At 36.8% G+C, this 26397-nt stretch overlaps 1 protein-coding gene across 2 annotated transcripts in view; it reads right to left on the bottom strand.

Moving 5' to 3' along the window:
- Positions 1 to 351: 351 nt before the first annotated feature.
- Positions 352 to 26397, bottom strand: part of COPB1 (coat protein complex I subunit beta 1) — a 37724-nt gene continuing 11678 nt past the window's right edge. For both annotated transcript variants that reach the window (XM_077866394.1, XM_077866395.1), the window contains exons 7-22: positions 25461 to 25598; positions 22666 to 22785; positions 20583 to 20690; positions 20352 to 20498; positions 18671 to 18816; positions 17209 to 17305; positions 15961 to 16121; positions 14821 to 14941; positions 10837 to 11064; positions 10492 to 10671; positions 7783 to 7927; positions 6455 to 6574; positions 3099 to 3244; positions 2239 to 2328; positions 1175 to 1330; positions 352 to 696 (exon numbers count right to left, since the gene is read on the bottom strand). In XM_077866394.1, the coding sequence (XP_077722520.1) occupies positions 637 to 696; positions 1175 to 1330; positions 2239 to 2328; positions 3099 to 3244; positions 6455 to 6574; positions 7783 to 7927; positions 10492 to 10671; positions 10837 to 11064; positions 14821 to 14941; positions 15961 to 16121; positions 17209 to 17305; positions 18671 to 18816; positions 20352 to 20498; positions 20583 to 20690; positions 22666 to 22785; positions 25461 to 25598 (2163 nt within the window). In that variant the 3' untranslated portion in view covers positions 352 to 636. The remainder of the gene's footprint in view (positions 697 to 1174; positions 1331 to 2238; positions 2329 to 3098; positions 3245 to 6454; positions 6575 to 7782; positions 7928 to 10491; positions 10672 to 10836; positions 11065 to 14820; positions 14942 to 15960; positions 16122 to 17208; positions 17306 to 18670; positions 18817 to 20351; positions 20499 to 20582; positions 20691 to 22665; positions 22786 to 25460; positions 25599 to 26397) is intronic.

Below are 26397 nucleotides of genomic sequence, written 5' to 3'. Positions count from 1 at the left end.
GTTTATTTAAGTCAGGGCTCATAATACTCTTTTAAACTGAAGATGGATCTGTTGTCTCAAGTTATTTGATACTTCCTCCTAGAGCTCAATTCCAGAGAAAAGCCCTAGGAACACAGTAAGTCATTTTTAGAGATACTGATGTCGAAATAGTAAACAAGTAAAAATCAATCAAGTAAGTCAAGGTCTGTCTCAATTTGTATCACTGAATTTGTAAATTCTTTAACAAAGTTTGTATATGTACAACTCAGAGTGATTTAAATTTATAGTAGAAACCTATAACCAAACTATAAGAAATCCATTGCTACATAACTAAAATTAGGTAATTATATTTATTTATAAAATAACAAAAGATTTAGGAATAGATCTGTTTATTGTACTGTGAAAATGGTCTTGGTACATGTGAGAAACATTATATACTTTGAGGACAGCATTCAGAATTGTTAAGACAAAAGACAAACTATAATTTTAAAGTCAATCTTGATTTAAGGGAAAGGCTATAAATTATAGGCTGGAATGCATTCAGCATGAATTCAGATTCTATAGAACATAAAGCATGAAAGAGTACAAAAGATGTTGGAGTCCAATAAGCCCATACCTAAATTTTACTGTAAAGCTGCAAGGACTTTTTATTTATTCTTATATACTAGTTTTCTTCTGAGACAAGTTGATTTTATCTCCAAGACTTAAGGCCATTCCCTGTAAGGAAAAATGCAAATGTTTATAATTGTTAAAACTACATAAAACCAGTAGGTTATTCTATCTTAACCAAGCCCCCATTCAATGGCACCACATCAATAAAGAAACCAAGGAGGTACAAAACAGACTCACTAAAACTTTACTTTGTTAAATACTTTTAGTGCTAGATTTACAAATAGTCACTAGATCTGAGCTTGGATTTCATTCAAAAAACTTTAGAGAATCATTTCACAGCCTATGGGAATCAATATTGTTTTAAGCGAATAATCCAGAATGACAGGCCCAAAAAGTGGGCCATTTTAATTAAGCAAAAGTTCTATTTCTGTTCAGAGAATATTATTATTATATATATGCATCTAACACATACAACACTAGTATGACAGAGAATGCTACACATAGAAATAATGAAGAATTAAACTTTTTGTTCAGTTCAGAGATGATCTCAAAAACAAACAAACAAACAAAACCCAACCATTACCTGACTCTTTGCACGAATTCTTATGTGGCCAGTAACAGGGGCCTCTGGTCCCTGTTGAATTGGCTTCTCAATGCTGACATTTGCAAGTGCATCTTCTCCAAATATGGAACGAGCATACAGGTTGGCTGCCATAAAGCCACAGTAACCAGAAAGAGCCTAGAAGAAATTTATGATATATTCAGAACTTCTCTAGAGAACCACACATAAGCAAGACCCACCAGCATAGGTAAATTATCCTTTAAAATAAAGACTTACCATATGATGGTGGTTATATGACTACATAACATGTCAAAACTCAGAGAATCGTATGTGTAAAAGGTGTGAATATTACTGTGTCTATATTATACCCCAATAAAAATGACTTTAAAGAAATAGCACTTATTTCAGTTTGTATTTATACATTCCCTGTTTACTTACAGAGTTGTTTGCACCAGACCTTAAGCTCCATAAAGGAGAGACAATTTTTATTTTGTTCATTACTGTATATCCAGTAGCTCAGAGAGTACTGGGCATATGATGTTTGTGTATTTGTTAGACTATCTGTTGAATAAACTAATATATGAATTAAAACCCATTTGTCTGGCAGAATTTCACTGATAAAATTAGCATTAGCAGGAATTCTACAAAGAAAAAAATTCTTTAGAGTCTCATCTTCATTTTTCTTTTTTCTAGTCTTTTTTTTTTTTTTCATATATACAGAACTTAGTAGAAAATCCTATATCTGAACAGATATATTCCGACCCATAATCAGAGCCAAGAGAAGAGGTCATGGACATTTTTTAATTCAGTATCAAAACCTATTTTGGAATGAGTCTTTCTTTAGCTGAAAGGAAGACTGAAAAGAAAAACGAATGACTATTCAATTGGTTCCCTGCACTAGGAGCAAGGAGGCTGGTATGTGAAAGAGGTAGGTGTGGGATAACGTCTCATAATAGCGAGTCTAGAATGACACTGCTTTTCTCACACTGAACAGTAACAAAAACCCACTAAAGGGAATACAAGAAAGCCAGGAACCTGCCATACTACTCTCTATCAGATTTAAGAAGTTCTCAATCAAATCTTACCTTCTCTGGAGTGAGGCATTTCATGTTGGTTGACTTTAATATATGCTGTAAGTAGTCATTTAAATCGATTATATTTGTGTTAACCGTCACCTGTATAGAGGGAGAAAAAAGTCAAAGAGATCATAATCCTTATAAGGAGAAAGTTCTGGTTTTCTGATCTTAGAGTTGAGAAAACAGACTTATATGTCATATGGAACCTCCTTCCAAGTATTTGGTGGGGAGGGTGGGCAACAAAAAAGCAAATGACATCTTTTGCAAAATCCAGCAAGCTGCAAGTTGGTATCAGAACTTTCATACATAGATCACTTCATAAAAGATCACCATGCTGCATTTAAATATTTCTAACAAAAATCAAGGACACTGACTTTGCAAAACCTCTTCTGGACACGGATTCAATGGTAAGTTATTATTCACACATACAAGGGATGGTATATTGTCTTTAATGTCTGTATCTATCAGATTAATCATACAAGGACACCTGGGTAGCTCAGCGGTTTAGCCCCTGCCTTTGGCTCAGGGCATGATCCTGGGATCCGGGATCAAATCCCACATCAGGCTTCCCTGCAGGGATCCTGCTTCTCCCTCTGCCTATGTCTCAGCCTCCCTGTCTCTAGGTCTCTCATGAATAAATAAAATCTTAAAAAAAAAATTATACAACTGTTACTCTAATCAGTTTAAAACAACTTACCATACTACTCACATAATTAACTTGCATGGTTAAGGCTAATTTGCAAGAATAGATACCGAGAAGCTGCTTCTCACATCTGAGACTTTTTAGTGGGATTAATTTTATCAGATAATCCCCAACACTAGCCAAAAAAGTAAGATAAGAAGCTGAAGGAAATCTCCCAAGGACTCACTTTGTTTTCCCATTCGAATTCAGCCCACATCTGACGGAATTCAGCATCAGTGCAAGTGGCAGGCTGGATATAGTCCATGATGTCGATGTGAATATCACTGAGGACTACGCAATTTCTGTCACTTGCTGCTCCAGAGACATCATAAACTGCAAAATACACACAAACAAGGTCCTGAGGGGACACCTGAGTGGCCCAGTGGTTGAATGTCTGCCTTTGGCTCAGGGTATGATCCTGGGCTACTGGGATCAAGTCTCTCATCAGGCTCCCCACAGGGAGCCTGTTTCTCCTTCTGCCTATGTCTCTGCCTCTCTCGTCTCTCATGAATAAATAAAATCTTTAAAAAAAAAAAAAAAAAAAGGTCCTGAAACATCAGAGGCAAATTTTATTTTATAGTTTTGAGGGCAGCTCGGGTGGCTCAGCAGTTTAGTGCTGCCTTCAGCCCGGGGTGTGATCCTGGGGACCCGGAATCGAGTCCCATGTCAGGCTCCCTGCATGGAGCCTGCTTCTCCCTCTGCCTGTGTCTCTGCCTCTCTCTCGCTCTCTCTGTGTCTCTCATGAATGAATGGATGGATGGATGAATGAATGAACAAACAAATAAATAAAATCTTAAAAAAAAAGTTTTAATATGGGACACCTGGGTGGCTCAGTGGTTGAGCATCTGCCTTTGTCTCAAGGGTGTGATCCTGGGATCCAGGATCGAGTCCCCTATCAGGCTCCTTGAAGGGAGCCTGCTTCTCCCTCTGCCTATATCTATGCATCTCTCACTGTGTCTCTCATGAATAAATAAATACAATCTTAAAAAAAAAGTTTTAATATTTATAGATAATAATTATAAGATTAGCAACTATTTATATAATGCTTATATCCTGGGCTCTTATTTTAAATACTTTAAAAATATTACCTATTTAATACTCCTTCAATCCTATGTTATAGTATTATCATTTTCCATCTTATGGATGAGGAAACAAAACAAAAAGAAGTCAAGTAAGTTGCTTAAGGCCACAGAACTGATTAAGTGGTAGGGGCAGGATTCAAATTCAGTCAGTACATGCATAGCAGTTGCAGTGTGAGGCCCTCCATGGGGATATGTAAGTCGTAGTGCTCCCTAGGAGGTACTTAACAAATATGTTTTAATGAATATTGAGGAGCCACAGTACTTAATGATTACAAGATTATTTACTTCTATGACTGCCTCATCCACAGCAGAAAGTTGTCATCTGATTGGAGCCTACCTTTCTTCCTCCTAGCCTCTTCTCTTTACATTCCTCCACTGCATCTACTTTCAGAGAAAACAGAGGTCACCAAGAATAAGTTCCTTTAATTTTTAGTCCCACATCTAAAAACAAATTTCTCTCTCTCTGAATTCACACACCATTTCCTTACCCTGTGTATCAGGGAAGTGCTGTCTCTTCTCTTGCAGATTCCTGCCATCTGTGATTCCTGTTCTGGTTCAGGACATCACTCCACCAATCATTACCTCCCTTACTCTATGTCTTTAGCTTTGTTTTCTCTACTGGCTCTTCCCTTAGTCTATAAACATTCCCTTTTATGACTCTCTCACCTTAAAAAAAAAAAAAAAAAACCTCTCCCTCCTCCTCTGACTTCTCTTCATTTATTGCCCTCTCTCATTCTTATCAAAACCAAAATTCTATACTCAGAGCAGTCTACACTGTTTTTATTTCTCTACCTCCAAGTCTTCAACTCACCATCAATGCCCAAGATATACCACAAGCAATATTTAATATCACTGATCACCAAATTCAAAGGACTCTTCCTTTAGACTTCATGTTTCTTGACCTTTCGCAGCTCCAAATTCTTTGGAAGATTTTTCCTTACTTCTTCTCTACCACATTTCAGGTACCTTTATAGGATTCTTCTTGGCCAACCAAGCTTTCAATATTGCTGTTCTCTTAGATTCAGTTTTAAGATCTCCCCTCTTCTCACTCTTTATACCCTGAGTGATTTCTTCCATTTCTATGGCTTTTAAACAAGTATTTATCTCTAGTTTAGACTTTCTGTTCAAGTTCCACACCCACATCAAATTGCCCTTGGACATCTTTCAATACTTTAATACTCGATCTGCTCAAAGATTTACCTTAGTACCTCTCTCAAATTTGTTCTTCTCTCATATATTTCCTTTTTGGTGATTGCCATAAATATCAATTCAATAAACCCAATAAAAAAATCTGACCATTACTCTAGCCACTTCCTCTTCAGTCCATGTCCTGGGCATCCTATTTCCTTAATATTAATAATATTCAGCCCTTCTCTACAACCCAACCACTACTGCACTGGTTTGAGCTCTATCATCTCTCACCTGTGCTACTACAATAGTCTACTAGTTTACTCTTCCTGCCTCTTCCAATCTGTGCTGTCACAGAAATGCTTAATCATGGGGGTGCCTGAGTGGTTCAGTTGGTTAAGCGTCTGACTCTCGATTTCAGCTCAGGTTATGATCTTAGGGTCTTGAGACTAAGTCCCACATAGGGCTCTGTGCTGAGCATGGAGCCTGCTTAAGATTTTCTCTCTCTCCCTTTGCCTCCCCTCACCCTTACCCGGCTTGCATGTGCTCTCTCTCTCTTAATTTGTTCCAGTGGAATCCTTGCCTATATGTAGAACATTCCTAATTGTTCAAAATGCCCTGTGAGCATTAGTTGCTCCACAAAGCCTTTCCTAACCTTCCCACCTCCCACTCCCCCACCACTTTGAGAAAAATGACCAAATTTCTACACAGACTCCCACTTTACCTAGCACAAGCTTCTTTCCTAGAACTTACCATTATGTGTTATACATATCTATCCTACTTATCTGTTTTCCCTTACTTGACCACAAATTACCTGAGGGGAGATCTTTTGTTCTCACCATGGCACCCCTAACAGTGCCAGACCTTGCTTAAAAAAATGCTTACTGTCTGACTGAATGCCCCTGGATACACAGTCCTATGTGCCCTGGCAACCACTGCCTCTGCAATTTTAGACTCAGTTCAAAAGTCATCCTTTGATAACATATCCTACTCCTCTATAAAGCCTTCTGTGGGCTTAGCATTTTTCTTCTATGTTCTCAAAGCACATAACATATAAACTAGCATCTATCACATTGCGTTGTACTTATATATTTACTCTATCTCCTTCTTTTGTTTGGCAGGTTCTTGAGGACAGTCTTTCCATGGTTCATTTCTGTACATCCATGAACAAAGTACAACACGTAGTATAACAGCAGGTGCCCCATAAGGGATGAATGAGTAAATGAATAAATGGATTCAGGTCCTGTCCTCAAGAAATGTCATACAACTACTCATTACAGAAATTCTTTAATAAAAATATTCAAACATCATATGCTATAAAACAATTCCTTACCTATATTACCAAAAATTATTCCATTTTCTGTTGATGCTACTTTAACATTAGCTTTAATATTTGCAAAATCATGAGGAGCAAGAGTCAAAGGAGATGGCTTTTCCACAAGTTTCAGATCCCCTGAAGAAACATTTAGATATGGTTAAATATACATATTAAATCACATATATTCATTTCAAATCATAAATCTTATCTCCCAAAAAATAAGAACTTAAAATGTATGCAGTGAAATAAGGAACAAGAAAAGGGTTATGATTCAAATATTTTGAGGACAAAATAAATCATTTAACACCTTATTATTCACATCAATATACATATTTTCTTTGAAAAAGTAATAAGTTCCTCAAAATAATTCTATATTTAATGTGTGTATATACTTTGGGCTTATCATTTTATTTCAATGATTGAGTATAAACTTCTCAAAAATCTTGAGTCAAACTATAGACTCCATTACCAAGAGAGATAAAACAGTCCACACGAAGGCTTATAAATTCTTAGAAACATAGTTCTTTATATAGGCATCATGTTGTGAGGAAGAAAGGGCAGAAGTATCTTTTCCCTTGATATCTTAAAGTGCTTTAACTCTTGCTTAAGCCACACAGAATTTCCAAGAGACCCTGCACTGTTTCTGTATACAATTTATTTTTTCCAACTTCAAAGCCATATGTAGAAGTGGTCAAAGAGAGTATGATTCACGTGTTTTTATTAAGAAGAAAAGCACATCTCAAGTTGCTAACTATAATAATATATTACTTTGGCCACAAATGGTAGGTATCAGTTATAGACTCAGAAAATACCTAGTTCTGTTTTAAGGCAATTAAAAATTTAAGTGAGCCATGAGGTAAATCTATAACTTAAACAGTTCTTATTTATATCTAGAAAAATTGATATTTGTTAGGTTGAGCTTACTGAATAAATCCATCTGGATGTACCAAGAGCATAAACCTAAGAGAGTCAGTGTCACAGAGGTTCAGAAAATTGGAGCTGAAGGAGACTAAATGTAAAACTAAGCCTTGATTAAAAATTCTTAAACTGGGCAGCCCCAATGGCTCAGCGGTTTAGCGCCACCTTCAGCCCAGGGTGTGATCCTGGAGACCAGGGATCAAGTCCCATGTCGGGCTCTCTGCATGGAGCCTGCTTCTCCCTCTGCCTGTGTCTCTGCCTCTCTCTCTCTCTCTCTCTTTGTATGTCTCTCATGAATAAATAAATATTTAAAAAAAATTCTTACACTAAGATTTCTTACACTAAAACTTGTACATTTCCCTTAATAATCTGTCATAAAGACTTACTATGTAACAATAGTTTTCCTTTATGGTAAATTTCCTTACCCAGAGTAGCTAACTCTAATGTGCAGTTCTGCAAAGTATCACTGGTTTGGTTTACAACAAGTACATCCAGGACAATATCATACTGGTTGACATGAACATAAGCTTCTGCATATACAGGATCTGAGAAACCTGTCAACTGAGTGACCTGTCAAACAAAAATAAAGAGAAAATCAAGGGACCAAGACAATTTAACCAAACATATCCTAGTCAAATGACTAAGTCTGTTAGGTAATTAACAGACGTGCTTATATTAGACAATTTTGAAATTGATATAATAAAATTGTTTTGGAATATAGACGTGGTAATTGAAAATCAGACATCAGAAATAACTCCACTGACAGATGGATGTACTCCACCGACAGATGAATGAATAAAGAAGATGTGGTATATATACACAATGGAATATTACTCAACCATCAAAAAATAAATCTTACCATTTGCAATGATGTGGATGGAACTACACGGCATTATGCTAAGCAAAGTAAGTCAGAGAAAGATTTCACTCATATGTGGAATTTAAGAAACAAAACAGAGGATCATAGAGGAAGAGAGGGATAATAAATACAAAATCAGAGAGGGAGACAAGCCATAAGAGATTCTTAACTATAGGAAACCAACTGAGGGTTGCTGGAAGAGGGGGAGGTGAGTGAGGGGATGGGTTAACTGGGTGATGAGCATTAAGGAGGACACTCGATGTAATGAGCATTAGGTGTTAAATGTAACTGATGAATCGCTGAATTCTACCTCTGAAACCAGTAATACACTATATGTTAATTGAATTTAAATAAAATTAAATTAAAAAAAAAGAACAGGTACTAGAGTTTATAGCTCAGTGGGAAAAAAATGTTAAATATGTTGAGCAAACATGTTAAACATTATCTCAATTTAGGAACTGTGTAATTTGGATACACTTTCAGTTAAATCCCTCAGTATCTAAACTCGATAGCTGCTCTCCAGAACTTGGGAACTATATAAAATCCAAATCACATGGTAGTCTCTGCTACCTAAACTAAGGAACTAAATAGATTATATAGCAAGAAATGCTTGTAATTCCACAAAGATAAATTTTATATGCTCCCCAAATTTAAAAACATAACACCCCAAGTATAGTACTTTTTACATAATAATGTCACCAAAAACACAAACAAAAGAAAAAAGAGGTAAAACTGGATTATATCAAAAGGAAAAACTTTTGTGCATAAAGAATGTTATTAAACAGAGTCAAAAGTCAACCTTGGGAGAAAATATTTGCCAATCATACATCTGATAAGAGACTTGTGATCCAGCAGTTACATCTCTAATTATAACCCAAAAGAAATGAAAGTAGTGCCTCAAAGAGATATTTGTGCATCCATGTTCATAAAAGCATTATTCACAATAGACAAATCAACCCAAGTGTTTATCGACAGATAAATGGATAAGCAATGTGTGGTATATATTCAAAATGGCATATCGCTCAGCCTTAAAAAAGAAATTCTGACACACACTACAACATGGATAAACCTTGAAGATATTATTTTAAGTGAAATAAGCCAGTCACAAAAGGGCAAATGCTGTATGATTCTGCTAATATAAGGTACCTGTAGCAATCACATTCATAGTGACCAGGCCAGACCCCTGCCCTTGAAAAGTTTTAGTTAATCTTCAGGTCCTTGGGTGGCTTTTAAGTATCCAACGCTTAATGTCAGCTCGGGCCTTAATCTCAGGGTCATGAGGTCAAGCCCTGCACTGAGCTTCATGTTGGGCATGGAGCCAGCTTAAAAAATAAATAAAATTTTAAAGCTTTAGTTAATCTTTAAGGATCTCCCAGTTTATGTGTTAGTCTACGATTCAACATACACAGGGTGCTTGAGTGATTCAGTCAGTTAAGCATCAGCCTTTGGCTCAGGTCATGATTCCAGGGTCCTGGGATCGAACGCCAGCCACATCAGGCTCCCTCCTCAGCCAGGAGCCTGCTTCTCCCTCTCCCTCTGCCTGCATGCCCTCCCCTGCCCCCACCCTGCTTGTGCTCTGTCAAATAAATAAATAAAATATTTTTTAAAAAGATTCAACACACACAACTGGAACAAGTTATAAAACCATTTACTAGACTTATAGTACTCATGTATATAGTAAAATACTTTATCAGCATCTGAGTTATTTTTTCATTTTTATTTTTCCTAATTTTGCTTTTTAAAAAATTTCTATTTATTCATGAGAGACAGCAAGAGGCAAAGACATAGAGAGAGAAGCAGACTCCTTGCAGGGAACCTAATGCAGGACTCGATCTCCGGACCCGGGATCACACCCTGAGCTGAAGGCAGACACTCAACCACTGAGCCACCCAGGCATCTCATCATTTCTTTTTTTTTTTTTTTTTTTATTTATTCACTGGAGAGACAGAGCACAAGCAGGGGAAGGGGCAGAGGGAGAAGCAGGCTCCCTGCTGAGTGGGGAGCCCAACATGGAACCCGATCCTAGGACCCGGAGATCATGACCTGAGCTGAAGTCAGACACTTACCTGACTAAGCCACCCAGTTCCCCCAGTATCTGAGTTTTAATGAGTTTTAGTTCATGCTTCATGAACCTACTAATTAGTGACTTGACAAAAACTGAAGCTATATAACAAGTTACTTTTTCTTTAAAAAAAACAGTGGGACTAGCCACTTCCTGATTATTACTATAAGTGGTCCTTTAAATAATTTACCAGTGTATTTGACATTTTGTTACCTTATTAAGTTTAGATGCTAGGGGATCTGCTGCCTCTTTCCTCTGCGTATTGCCCATTGCTGCCAGCAGGCTCAGCTGAAACTGATCTTCCTTGCAGTTCATTTCATTCTTCGCAGTTAGTTGCATAAAGGAAATGGGGTCATCAGGTTGTACTGTCACATTCCTCTTTTCAGATTCTTTCTGTGTTGAGAAAACAATACACACGTCTCTCTATTATGGAAAGAACGACAGCTTTCTGTAGGCCTACAATGGGGACAGCCCTCACACAGGACTAAAAAATCAACAAAATTAAAAAAAAAAAATAACCCTTGAAGCACTTTTATGACTTGCCCACATATATTTTACCTTCTGGGATAATTTCTCTTCTTCGAGTTTAGCAGACAACATGTGAGAAAGGGACTGCCTGCATTCCTTATTGAAAATGTCATTCATTAAAGGTGAACATTCAGACAAGACCTTGAGGCACAGAGAAATTCGATCTACATCGTCATCCGTAATTGGCTTCTTTGGAAGAGAGGATTTTCCCAAATGAAGGATAGTGGCCATAAGCAACATAGCCTCAGCAACAAAAGACTAGAAAAGCAGAGAAATGGATTATTTACTGTCATGGTTCTCCAATTCAGTAATGTCACTTTATTACATAACTCAATATCCAAGAAATAAACCTAATTTTCATTTCACCAAAATAAATTTACGCTTTAGATTTTATCTCCATAGATTTGATGCACCCTTTCCCTCCCTATCTTTAGAGCTGCCACTCTCTACTGCCTTCATTAACTTCCAACTGAAAGACAGCAACGGCTTGTTAACAGTTTCCCCAGCTCTAATCCCTTCACACGCCAATGCTATCTTCTTTAAAATTCCAACTATGGAAAAGTGAAAAGAATGATACACTTTACCAGTTGCTCACATTAGCCACATTTGCTTTCTTATTCTACCTGTACAAGTCCACCTACTTTTGGGGCTAACCATATGAAAGTAAGGTTCTTCACCCCTTAAGTACTTTAGCATTATGTCTCTTAAGAATCAGGACAGTTTCCTACAGAACCACGATATCATTCTTGCACCTGAGAAATAGAATCCCAAAATATATCTACATTACACTTAAAATAAATTTTCCTAAGGTCACCAAATGTTTTTACTGTTTTTTTAATCCAGGATCAGCTTCGTGCATTTTATTTGGCCATTACAGTCTTTAAGTCCCTGTTAACCTAAACCAGCCCCCCTGGCTTTTTGTATTGTTTTCCATCACAATGACTTTTTTTTTAAAAAGGCTAAGCCCGTTGCTTTGTAGAATGTCCCCCACTTTTTTTTTTTTTTTTTATTGGTGTTCAATTTACAAACATACAGAATAACACCCAGTGTCCGTCACCCATTCACTCCCACCCCCCGCCCTCCTCCCCTTCTACCACCCCTAGTTCGTTTCCCAGAGTTAGCAGTCTTTACGTTCTGTCTCCCTTTCTGATATTTCCCACACATTTCTTCCCCCTTCCCTTATATTGTCCCCCACTTTTGTAAGAATACGAGATAGGTAACATTTTCCATTTCTTATTGTATTGCATTAGGAGGCACCTAATGTCAGGTGGCTCCATTATAAGAGGTGCAAAGTGTGATCTCCTGCTGCTGCTTTTACTCTTTATTGTGCACTAATCACTTTACTGTACCTGCGAGTACTTTCAGTGACTTCCTACAGCCTTCATGTTGAAGTCCATACTACCTAGCCTGCTATTCAAGGTTTTCAATTTCAAGTGACTCCAATTTTCTTTTTTAGTGCCAAGTACAATTATCCTGACACATGCTCTATGATCTTGCCAACTTGTTCTTTGGCTAAGTACTGATCTGCACACATGCATAAAAGACTCCTAGAGGCCTGGAAACAAACCAACAGAAGAATGAATGTAATAACCCTGAGTCTGGTTATGGTCTCCAAAAGAAGAAAGGGGAAGGGGACAGGAAAAAAAAAAGCGACAAAAATGGTGGCCAAAAAGTTCCCAAATTTAAAGAAAACTAAGCCTACATATCCAAGAAGCTCAATGAACCACAAACAAAGGAAAGATGAAGAGAACCACAGCAAAGCAAACCCTAATCAAATTACTAAAATCTATGATAGGGAGAAAGATCTAAAACCAGCCAGAGGAAACAGGACATATTCCACAGAGAGGCAGAGGGATGACAGCAGGCCTCTCATCAGAAAGTCAGAAGATACTGGAGCTACTTTATACTAAACTGCAAGCCAGAAGACAATGGAGTAACATCTTTATAGAACTAAAAACAGCAAAACAAAAAACCACACCTGTCAATAAAATTCTATATTCACAAAGGTATCTTTCAAAAATGAAGGAAAAAATAAAGGTTATTTCAGACAACAGAAACCAAGAAAATGATTTGCCAACAGACCTGCACTGTAAGGACAGTTAAAGCAAAATCTTTAGCCAAAAGGTACATAAAATCAGGGAGAAACTAAAATCTATTCAGAGAAATGAGAATGCTAGGAAAGGCGTAAGTGAAGGAGAGTCGGGGAGGTAATAAACAACCAAACTTCTTCCTGCCTTGTACTACCTATGGCAAACTTTGTGAACCAGTTACTAGAAACCTGGCTCTCTTAACAGCAAATGCTCAAATGGTCTCTCAATTTGCAGAACTGAGTAGTCATTCCATGAAAGGACATCAAAGTAGACTCAGAGACAAACTTTTGGAGATTTTTAAAAGGCAAAATTTGAAGAATAGACAATTATTCTGTAACAAAAACCTAAATAAACACCCCACAGAAGAGTTACAAAGTAAATTATTGCCCATAAATCAAAACAGAGGTAAAAAAGAAATAATACACCTTGTATTTTACTTGGCCTTCTATATCTGATTTATGGCTCTTTTCATGCATGTAATAAAAAAAATCATTTGGAAATTCCAAATCTAAAATTAAAATGTCTAACTATATGGGAGGATAAATAAAATCTAATGGACTATTACACAGGTATTAAATATTAGGATTAGGAAAAGCTTAGAGGAACATGGAAAAATGTTTGTTACAATGTGGAGCGAAACTGCAGTGTCATAAAACACAGAATGATCAATACTGGGGAGAAAAGTAATTCACGGAGAAAAGCTGTATTAAAATCTTTCCGGAAGAAGGAAGAACTTTTGTTATCATATTTGGTAATGTAATTCTATCTTTTGATGTTTCTATCTCCACTACAATACTACTAAGATCTGTACTTCAGCCCTCTAACCATGAGTGACTTTTTCCTCATTAGTTTTTATTATATTACTCATTTTAAAAATATTAAAAAGAAATGAAAAATAAAACAAACACATTCACAATTCTACCACAGAGAGATTTGTTTATTTATTTATTTTTAAAAGATTTTATTTATTTATTCATGAGAGACACAGAGAGAGAGGCAGATACAATAGGCAGAGGGAGAAGCAGACTCCCCATGGGAAGCCTGATGCGGGACTCGATCCCAGAACCCCGGGATCCTGACCTGAGCCAAAGGCAGGCAGACACTCAACCACTGAGCCACCCCAGCATCCTGAGATTTGTTTTAAATGACGGCAAAGTAAAGATTTTTTTTCCAGGCAAATGAAAGCTGAGAGAATTCATCACCAACAGACATAAATGATAAGAATGATCAAGTTCGGGATCCCTGGGTGGCACAGCAGTTTGGCACCTGCCTTTGGCCCAGGGCGCGATCCTGGAGACCCAAGATCGAATCCTACGTCGGGCTCCCGGTGCATGGAGACTGCTTCTCCCTCTGCTATGTCTCTGCCTCTCTCTCTCTCTCCCTGTGTGACTATCATAAATAAAAATTAAAAAAAAAAAAAAAAAAGAATGATCAAGTTCTTTAGGCAGAAAGAAAATATTGCACGGAAATTTGAATTTACACAAAGGAATGAAAATATGTGGGTAAATATAAGACTTTTTTTCTCATTAAAAAATTCTTTAAAAGAATATTAACTATTTACAGCAGATGAATGTATAAACAAAACCAGCACATTATACAGCTTGAAAAAAAGAAAGAAATAGATGAACTTTGAAGACATTATGCTCAAGTGTAATGGGCCTTGACTGGGCCTTGACTGGGCCTTGACTGATCCTAGCCAATAAACCGACTGACTTCATAAACCCTTACATCTCTTCCACTGGACTAATCACAAGGTACCATTTTTTGTACTACTTTGTCAATTTTATAAGAACGTTGTATTACTATGGCCATTTCCCTGATTATCATAAGCTCATTAATGACAGGAACTTCAGGTCCTTCACTGTCAAATGCATACGGTAGGCACTCAGTATTTGCTGGGTAAATGAAGGATAAATGAACTTACATTTTGCTTTTTCTTCTCCTGAACCAAAGCAACGTAGCGCAAGGCAATCTTGGTTAGAGTTGTGGCAAGGGAAGCAGCAACAAAGAAATCTCCATCCAGAAGGAAGCCTCTCAGGGGAGGTCTGCAAAGCAATCAAGGAAAATGAAACCCAATCATTTCTAAAGCATCACACAACTTTTGCATAAATGATTCAAGTATGCCTATTTAGCACTCTTACCACCACCCTTCAGTGAAGAGGATTTCCATTAGTTTCCTCTTTAGCTTTTAGAATGGAAGAAGGAAAATATATGTGGTTTTACTTAATTCACTTAAGTTCAAAAGAGCTAGAGCCAAGTGCATATGGAAAGAGAAAATGAATTACAAGTGTATGTACTGGATCCAATGAGCTACATTCAAATTCCAGCTTATCTATTTATTGTGTTCCTATGGGTAAATTACAAACCTTTCCTAAGCCTCAAATTCCTCTTCTGTTAAATGGGGATAATAATACACTGTGTATCTCAACAAGTTGTTAAGACTACAGGAAACAAACTACTTTGTATAATGCCTAGCATATAGTAAGCAACCATTAAAATTTTAGGCATTATTATCACATTCATTATAAAATCAGAGAACAAAATTAGACAGAAAATATCAAAATTTTATTCCATCAATCAGAAGTGGAAAATCTTCAAAATATGTTTCCCAAGCACTAATACAGACAATAAAATTTACAAAGTTACCTTCACTTTGCATCCTCTTTAAGTCTTTTTATTAAAGATTTTATTTGACAGAGTGAGCATGCAATAAACAGGGGGAAGGGGAGTCTCCCCACTGACTGGAGAGACCAACATGCCTCTTGATCCCGTTGAACCACCCAGGGCCCCTTCACTTAGAATTTTCTATGTGAGTAAAATAATTTTAAACGGAATAGTTATCTCAATGAAAACAGTTTTAAGGAGCAGATGATTAAAACCATCAACACAATTCCTGGGAGAAAGAAATTAACATCCTCCTTTCAAGTATCTTAAATGGCAAAGATATCCATTTTGGTCCAAGAAAGTAAACTACTAAGAGAAAAAAAAAAATCATTTGACTAATCTATACTCAGAAGTAATAATTTAAAAATATAGATGGTAGGTCCCAGGTACTGCAGATTACCTTTCTTCCTCTTTCTTCGTGGGTCTAGAACTACTAAGGGCACTCTGAGTTGCGTAGGTGCCCATCTCAGTTACCAACTTCTGGACTGGCCCCACAGTTATTTCCTCCTCAGGTTTTAATTCGCCAGCTTCTTTCTTTATTTCTGACTCTACGATTGGGATCTAAAAATCAATTAGGAATACCAATTTAGTAATAATATCAATAGCAAGCAGAATCATATTTAAATATTCAATCATTTCTATGGAAAAAGCAATCCCCCAATGGGATTTTTGCAACTCTGCATTCAATTTTCTTTCCTTCCCAGGACGATGTAGTGAAAAGAATAGGGGCAAGCTGGATGCCAGTTACTTATTGAATAGTTCTGGGCAAGTCAATTAAGCTACTCAGTTTCTTTATCTCTTAAATGGGAATCTTAAATCCATCCATACAAGTTACTTAATAGGAAAAATTTTTAAAAAAGGAAAATGCTTGGGACAGTGACCAAGACAAAGTAGATCCTCACTAAGCCTTACTCCTCCTTCTCTAGCCCTTCCTCTGAAATACTAACCAAAACAGAAACCTACTCGAAATGTGTACTGAATGTTTTCTAAAATCTGACTTATGTGTACAGAATAACCTCATCAACCACATGGCTACTTTGTATTTATTCCTCAATTCCAATCATCTAACATAAGAGCTCTAAGAGTCTTCAATCATTCCTTTATTCATTCTTCAATCAATTCCTTTATTTATTTCCTAAGTGAAAAACGTGAAGTCTCATCAGGTTAAGAAATTTATATCCAAGGTCCCAGAGTTAATTACTGGCAGAAGGAAGCCCGCAGCCCAGGTCTCCTGACAAGCACTGTTCTTCCTATTCAACCATACAGTTGTCTGGATGAGGACACACTGCCAGTTTTAGTACAAAAATAGTCTAATGTCAACACGGTTCCTGTAACATTCTCCTTTCAGAATATATAGGCTAACACAGAGTTTTACAAGTCTTTTTCACTTTTTTAGATATATAACCTTTTGTTCCAATAAAATCTTACCTGAAAGAATGGGTGTTATGGCTGAATGCAGGGGAAAGGGATGCCCCTAACTTCCCACAGCTTCTAAGCTTTAATTATCTGGGTAATTAAAACACATTTTTCAGTGTTTTTAACTCCAACACTACTAAATGAAAACATGAAAGCAAACCACCACCTAAAAGTCTGATTTACTGAAGTAAAAACCACCACATACAGTAACATTTATTAAAGTAAAACATACCTCCCCAAGGGACCTGCGGACCTCAGTCATCACACTCTGAATGTCTTCCTTGGTACTACAGTACTCTCCCAGGATCCATAATGCTCCTCGGTAAATCCTAAGGGAAGAATACAAGTTCTGAAACACTGCCAACAAATCTGCAGGCAGAGATCTTTCTCTGTGAATTTAAGTTCAAACAAGAAAATAAGATTCTGCAGTAACCAGGGACTATGGATGAAATTTTAAGAAAGAATATAACTCTCCAGAAATCACAAGGATTCAAAGGAAAATAAGTATTCTCACCCATTATTATTATCAGGAACACTTTAAAATTGGTAAACTCATCAGTAAAAATAAAATACAGGCACTCCGAGTGGCTCAGTGGTTTAGCACCGCCATCAGCCCAGGGCATGATCCTGGAGACCCGGGATCGAGTCCCATGTCGGGCTCCCTGCATGGAGCCTGCTTCTCCCTCTGCCTGTCTCTGAGCCTCTCTCTCTCTCTCTCTGTGTCTCTCAGGAATAAATAAATAAAATTAAAAAAAAATACCAAACCATCTCCCAGAAAGGTGTTACCCTCCATTTAGGACAGAGTTAAGGTATATTTTATCATTTATTACTATAAAAAATGTGTTACTTTGGTGTAAAAAAGTAATTCACTTTTATTTGTAGTCACTGGAAAGAAAAGACAAGATGCTGAACAGAAAAATGGACAAGGAAGGAATGCAAAGGATCAGTAATTTAAAAACTCCAAAAAACATTAAGAAAGCAACAACTCTCTAGTTAAAAATGTTAAACTGAATAGTCTTCAGTTATCTTTGCCTTAAGATTTTTATTAAATTGATTTAGAAAATATTTTAGAAACTAAAGCTCTAAAATGATGGCCATTAAAGACAAAACTTTGGTATGATTTTTTTTCTCACAAAGGAAGCAAATCTTTTTCACTTCTATAAATATCAATACTTCATATCATAAAAACAATTTACAGTGGTCCTTTCTTTTCTATCCAGGCAGATATAATGCAAGTCTATTATACTGTATCCATCAGATGCTTTAAATGAAGCAAAATTTGGATGCAATAGTCCTTTCTCATTAGCAAAGGCTATTTAAGGGAATGCACAATGTCAGATTTAGGCTGCATTTTCAATCCCTCATTTTAGTAAATGCTAACGGGGGATAAAAATAATGATATCCAGAAAGTGATATACTTTAAACATATGTTCATCAGTCATTTTAGGATTCACCCTGTTTTAGAAAAAATAAGGATAAAGAAACTTAGCTAAATCACATATAAAAAAACAAATTTTCACCCATAGATTATGGATTTACCGAGGGTGAGGGTGAGGTGATGTTTATTGTAATCCTTATTTTGGCTTTAGTGTCTTGATTCATTTCTTCTCCTTTACATTTTCTATCAACTGATCCTTTAAAAATAGACTCTAGTACAATGCTTGACCCTACATTTAAACAGATTTTAGACCTACTTGACAGATTTAATAGCATGAAAGACTTCAAGCATCTTCTCAACAATAAGCATTCTCAGGTTATCAAAGCGCTGAATGGCTTCACGAACAAACTCCAGGACATCAGCAGCTGCTGCTTCATTATTGTCACTGAGAAATTCCATTAACTGAAAGGGGGGGAAAGAGGAAAATAGGGTAAATTATATAAGTTTTTTAAAAAGATTTATTTATTTGAGAGAGAGCAAGAGTGCACAGGCATGTGAGTGTGGGAAGGGGGTGATGAAGAGGGAGAAAGAGAATCTCAAGCAGACTCCACACTGAGCCCTGAGTCCACTCAATCTCACAACCCTGAGGTCACGAACCTGAGACAAAATCAAGAGTTGAACGCTTAACTGATTGAGCCACCCAAGCATCCATAACTATTATTTTCAGAAAGAAAATTATCTAAGTTTTAAGAAGTAAACAAATTCACAAAGAATGTAATTTTTTAAGATTTTATTTATTTATTCATGAGAGACACACACAAAGAGAGAGAGAGAGAGACAGAGACAGAGACACAGGGAGAGGGAGAAACAGGCTCCATGCAGGGAGCCCGACATGGGTCTCAATCTCGGGCCTCCAGGATCACGCCCTGAGCCAAAGGCGGTGCTAAACCACTGGGCCACTGGGGCTGCCCCCAGAATGTAATAATTTTAAAACATATAACAAAATATAAGACACAAGCTCTGTTATAAAAACTAAGTCACAATGTCTTTTCTGGGTTTTGGATAGCCAACTTTACTACAAAAAAAGTCACTAATAAAACAAAAGCTGGAAGGGCACCTGGGTGGCTCAGTGGTTGAGTGTCTGTCTTTGGCTGAGATCAAGTCCCCCATCGGGGTCCCCACAGGGAGCCTGCTTCTCCCTCTGCTGTGTCTGCTTCTATGTGTCTCTCATGAATAAATAAAATCTTTAAAAAAAAAAAAAAAAAAAAAAAAACCCAAAGCTGGAAATACACAACTCAAGGGGCAGCCCGGGTGGCTCAGCGGTTTAGCACCACCTTCGGCCCAGGGCCTGATCCTGGAGACCCGGGACTCCCTGCATGGAGCCTGCTTCTCCCCCTGCCTGTGTCTCTGCCTCTCCCTCTCCCTCCCTCTCATGAATAAATAAATAAAATCTTTAAAAAAAAAAAAAAGAAATAATGACTCAAAATAAGTTAACTGGATACTCCTAAGTTATAACTAAAAATCATTTCAGAGAAAATATTAAGTTCAAAGACAAAATTTCTAATAATAATAACATACTTCATTTATTTGACAGTGACAGAAGTCAATGATTCTAGGTACAAATATTTTTCCTGTAACTAAATCCTTCAACTTTAAAGAGGTAAAACTAAAAAAAAAAAATAATAATAAAAATAAAGAGGTAAAACTATCGAAAGAAATACAGTTGCAACATAGCATAATTCTACCATAGATAATTGTAACAAACATCAGTTATAATAATATGTGCAGGTATTTTTGTTATTATGTGTTTGTGTGTTTGCTTCTTTGAAGATGTAGAAAGAAGTCAGAGTCCTTTATCTTTCTGAGCTTAAGAGTGAAATAAAGATCCCTTTCGACCACAAGATTCAGTGATTCTACTGGACAGTTTAACTGCTAAATAACTAAAACTTTCTATTCTTTTAGAGAATTTCAAAATTAAAGTCATCAGAATTACATACCACAGGAATAACATTTGCAGCCATATCTGGAAATCGGACAGAACAGGAATGCAATGTTCTCACAAGGAGCTGTCTATATTTGTCGGTATCTTCATGCTCAGACACATTATTTGTTTTAATCACTTCCTTCTTCAGAACAATAACCAGCTAGAGAACAAAGTAAAAATAAATTGGAATTATACCATGTTTGGCCTGGCAGCTTACCACAGTGCTGTCAGAGTTTTGTTTTACCTCTTCAACATTCCTAGAAGAGACGAGATCCAGTGCTAACTGCAAAGTTTTCTTGCGTACTTCTAAGTCTGGTGTGCTCAATACTCTCAAGATGTCCATAACAAGATCCTAATAAAGAATAAAAAATCCAGAATTAACAACAATATTAAGAGGAAAATGTCTTAACCACAGGATGGAGGGTTCTGACCATCATCATCACCTTAATTCTTTCATCAGTAATAAAATCACCAGTGCTGGAAGAACCAGGTATTTTGGGTATCTTGGTGTAATGCAATATGAAGTATGTAATATCACATATGATGCATTCAAATTACAACTGTTACTGTGACTCTATCAAGCTTTAGATCAAACTTATAGTTTATAGAAAATTCAGAAATCAGTGAAAGAAACTAAACAACACTACCAGAAAGTAATCTGTAAGGAAGGGCATCTTATAGGACAATTGGTCTGGTCTTGTCAATAAGACCATGTCATGAAATGGACAAGCCAAACAAAGAGGATATGTCAGGGACATCTGGGAAAATCTAACTTTGGTGTTGGTATTGGGTGGCTCAGTGGTTTAGTGCCTGCCTTTGGCTCAGGGCATAATCCTGAAGTCTCAGGATCAAGTCCCACATCAGGCTCCCTGCATGGAGCCTGCTTCTCCCTCTGCCTGTGTCTCTGCCTCTCTCTCTCTGTCTCTCTCTCTCTGTCTCTCATGAATAAATAAAATCTTAAAAAGAAAAGAAAAGAAAAGAAAAGAAAAGAAAAGAAAAGAAGAGAAAAGAAACTATTAATTTCATTAAGTGCACTAACATTATTTTTACTCTGCAAGGAAATGTAATGTTTTAATGGCACATACTTTAAAAAAGAACCACTCTGGCAGATAAAGATTTTAAAATATAGCAAAACTCATTTACAAATGATCTTACTTCTTTAAAACTTTATTTGAAAAAAATTTAGGGCCGTCTGGGTGGCTCAGCGGTTTAGCACTGCCTTCAGCCCAGAGCCTGATCCTGGAGACCCCGGATCAAGTCCCATATCAGGCTCCCTGCATGGAGCCTGCTTCTCCCTCTGCCTGTGTCTCTGCCTCTATCTCTCTGTGTCTCTCATGAATAAATAAATAAAATGTTTAAAAAAAATTTGTTTTTAATTAATAATAAAAAAAATTTAGCGGGATGCCTGGGTGGCTCAGCATTTGAGCATCTGCTTTTCACTTAGAGCGCGATCCTGGGGTCTGGGATCGACTCCCACATCAGACTCCCTGCAGGGAACCTACTTCTCCCTCTGCCTGTGTCTCTGCCTGTCTCTCATGAATAAATAAATCTTTAAAAAGATATATATAAATTAAAAAATTAAAAAATTTAGCTGATAAAACAGTTTGAAAAATCAATTCCTGTATAACTTTCACTTATGCTCACTAGTTAATATTTTGCTGCATACACCATATACTTTATCAAACTCCCTCTACACCTGAATATTTTAGTGTACACCTCCCAAGAATAAGGATAGACTCTTATATAACCATAATAAAATTATCAAATTCAGAGAAGAGTGGTAACAATATTAACTAATATACAGTCTATAAATCACATTTCTCCAAGTGTCCTAATAATGTCCTGTAGAGCATATTTTTTGGTGTTGCTCTAGTCCAGAACAGCATTGAATTTAGCTGTCATGGGGCTTTATAACAATCATTATTTTCATGGATTACATAGGAATGCTGATAATTCTATAGAATTCAATATCTTTTATCCTCTATCCTTTTATCCTTTCAATAATTTGAAAAATTATTTTTCAAAAACTATAAATTATATTCAAATTCAAATTAATATATCTCTATTGCTGAGAATATCAAATGTAGTGCAAATAGAAAAGATGTAAGATAAAATATTAATTCACGTCAGAAATTTTTTTTATGGCAAAGACAATACCCCCAAATAGTATTACACCATTAATATCATTTAATGGTACACCTTAGTTGACCAAAATTTAAACTGCCCAATCCGCAAGAATTTAGGTTAACCAAGATAGCAAGGCTTGAGCATTACCTCAATTTGAAAAGGATTTTACTCAGGATTTCTTTCTTTCAGCTAGTATTTACCTGTAGTACTCGTTCATGAGCAGGATGCTCTTTTAATTCTATCAATCGATCCAGAACTATGAGCTTGACGTTGTTGTCACTCTCCTTAATAATTAAATCAATGTAACACTGAGCAGCAGCCTATATAAAAAAAAGAAACACACTTTAAGAACATCATCCATCTTAAACACAGAATCTGCAAATAAGAAAAAAAAAAGGGATCCCTGGGTGGCGCAGCGGTTTGGCGCCTGCCTTTGCCCCAGGGCGCGATCCTGGAGACCCGGGATCGAATCCCACGTCGGGCTCTCGGTGCATGGAGCCTGCTTCTCCCTCTGCCTATGTCTCTGCCTCTCTCTCTCTGTGACTATCATAAATAAATAAAAATGTTTAAAAAAAAAAAAAAAAAGCCCCCAAAGAAGCCAAAATACATTCACTACTCCTGCTCTAAAAGTTTCCCAAAGGAATGTGTCCCTCTATTCCCTAAATTCTAACAAATCTCATTATTTTCAAGATTAAAAAAGTTAAGAAGCATCACATATTAGAAGGAAGAAAAGGGGCTGCTATAGGCAGAAATACTAACAGTCAAAAAATAAGGACTGAAACTAAGAAACAAGGCAGAAAAAAGTAGAGTATCCCCAAAAATATAGCTATTGAGGATCTTTTAGTTTAGGTGCATAGTCTAACACACCTGAATTACAGCAGAGAAAAATCAAGACTATAAAGATGACCCTGACTCATTAAAAGCAGAATACAAAGCAGCAAACATGAAAGAGCTCCCAATGACCAAAACTGGAATAATATGATCGATAAAAGAAGTAATGATAATGATTATAACACATAGAAGAAAGTAGCCATACTAATATGAAGAAAGAAAAGGAGGGAGAGTGGGTAGAAAAGGGACAACTCTTCCTTGCAGTACTCCAGTTAATAAATGTAGAATGAGGGAAACAGAAAGTCACCATTAGAATATCACATTAATAATTGCTGTACAGAAATGTTAAATTTAGTTGGTATAAGTTTGAGGAAAAATAGGATATTTGCAGTTTCAAAGTATCTTCCTGGGATCCCTGGGTGGCTCAGAGGTTTAGCGCCTGCCTTTGGCCCAGGGTGTGAAGGGGTCCGGGGGTCCCGGGATGGAGTCCCACATCAGGCTCCCTGCAGGGAGCCTGTTTCTCTCTGCCTGTGTCTCTCATGGATAAATAAATAAAATCTTAAAAAAAAAAAAAGTATCTTCCCATGTTATTTACTAATTACAAAAGTAGTAACTCAACAATAAATAAATAATAACTCAACAGTGGAGAAACCCAGCAAGTACCACCTTAACCAACTGATCAAGGTTAACATCCTAAAGTATCCCAACATCATGTACTCCTTGATATAACACATTGAGAAAGGTTCAGCACTTCCACAGTATTCTTCCCCAAAATGTATAACCTCAATTTAATTGTGAGAAAACATCAGACAAATTCAAATTGTGGGACATTTTACAAGCAAACTGACCTAGAATTCCTCAAAAGTATAAGGTCATTAGAAACAAGGAAAGGCCTGGGGAAGTGTCACAGATTAGAGGACACTAACACATGACAACTAAATGTAACATGGGATCCTGGATGGAACTCTGGTACAAAAAAAGGAGATTAGTGACGAAATTGGTGGAATTCAAATAAAGTCGATAGTTTAGTTAACAATACTCATATTGTTCCAATGGTAATTTCTTAATTTTGACAATTACACAATTGCTATGTAAGACACAAACATGACAGGAAGCTGGGGAAGGGTGATGAGAACTTTGTCCTATTTTTACAACTTTTACTGTTTTGCTGTTCTGTAAGCCTAAAATTATTTCAAAATAAAAAAGGTAAAACAACTTTTTCTAAGTATTGGCAGGTAAAGCAATCAAGTCTCCTACAAGCTGGCTTTATAAAACTATTCATTCTCTGAATATATTAGGGGTTCCTCATGCAGTTGATACAGTAAATTATAGAAAAGAAAGCAGTATCCCAGTATTGAAAATATGCACTATAATCTTTTTTAGGATCCATCATGTAGGATCCAAAGTTCATTTTCCCAGATCTGGGTTCTAATATAATTAAAGTATGGGGAGAGATCTTAAAATATCAGTATCAGGGGGAATCCCTTGGTGGCTCAGCAGTTTGGCGCCTGCCTTTGGCCTGGGGCGTGATCCTGGAGACACGGAATCGAGTCCTGCGTCGGGCTCCTCGCGTGGAGCCTGCTTCTCCCTCTGCCTATGTCTCTGCCTCTCTTTCTCTCTGTGTCTCTCATGAATAAATAAATAAAATCTTAAAAAAATATATCAGTATCATTCTCTAGAAACTAGAAATGTTAGTATTGTCTCTCGGTCTCTCTTCCCATGTATATGTATGAAAGCAGGAAGGAAGAAAAAAGATTGGACTATGTAAAGAATCCAATAATATCACAAAATTTATAAATTGTTATTTCTGTGCCACGTAATGCCATGTAATCACGTAGTAAACTGCAATGTCACTAAATCATAAGTGCTGGGGCACCCAGGTAGCTCAGACAGTTAAGTGTCTGACTCTTGGTTTTGGCTCAGGTTATGATCTCGGGGCCCTGGGACTGAGCCCTACATTGGGCTCCACCCTTCTGGAAGAGCCTGTTTGAGATTCTCACTCTCTCTCCTTTTGCTCTCCCATCCCCCACATTCTATCTGTCTCAAGCAAATAAATGAATTTTTTTAAAAAAGAGAACAAAATATAAAATAAAAAAATAAGTCACAAGTGCTAAGATAGCATATCTATCATCTAACTGAATGAACTAAATGAAATAAGCAGTACCTTGATTGCAGTAGGCGCACTAGAGAGTGTCACTAATGTTCCGGCAGCTTCATATTTTACAGCAGGGCTAGACGACTGTAATAAGTTATAGATGCAGCGAATAAAACGAGCCCTTTCTGATGGATTAGCATGACAGACCTGGAGAAGAAAACATCTAGGTTTCAACGGATTTCAGGGACACTTGCTTTCAAACAGATTTTTTTATAGATGTCAGCTTTTGGGATGCTAGTTTTCTTAATTTGAAAGTGAAGAATAATGTTATAAGGCATCTGAAGATGTCAGCCAACATGACATGAGACACTGTGACTGGTAATTTCAGGAAGAAACAGGTTTTACTTCAGACAGCTGTTACAGCTACTCACTCATTTATTCATTCAATCATAATTAATATTCTTTCACAAAAGATTTTCTAATGGCTTATAATAAAAGAATGCAGACTATATACAAATGAAATAGAATAAGAAAATGTAAAGTAACAAAGTCAAGGACAACTCATTAACCAAGTGCATTAATATGGATATTGTGATAGGATATTAAATTTGGTCCTAGGGACGCCTGGGTGGCTCAATGGTTGAGTGTCTGCCTTTGGCTCAGGGCGTGATCCTGGATTTCCAGGATCGAGTCCCACAACGGGCTCCTTGAATGGCCTGCTTCTCCTCCCACTGCCTGGGTCTTTGCCTTTCTGTGTCTCTCATGAATAAATACATAAAATCTTAAAAAAAAAAAAATGGTCCTAAATTTTTATTCTGGATATCATGTCAAAAAAGGAAACATGATGGCTATCAATCTCAATGGCTAATAAAAGGAAAATATTGCCTCCCCCCGCCAAAAAAGGAAAATACCCATTCTAAAAGCAAAAAAGATAACCCCTTTTTCAAGTACTACTACTTATTTATCTGGAACCATATTCAGTACTTTGGAAACAACTAAAATATTC

Source organism: Canis aureus, chromosome 23 (assembly GCF_053574225.1).
Source record: "Canis aureus isolate CA01 chromosome 23, VMU_Caureus_v.1.0, whole genome shotgun sequence".
NCBI classification, from domain to species: Eukaryota; Metazoa; Chordata; class Mammalia; order Carnivora; family Canidae; genus Canis; species Canis aureus.
This window is presented reverse-complemented; position numbering and strand designations above follow the sequence as displayed.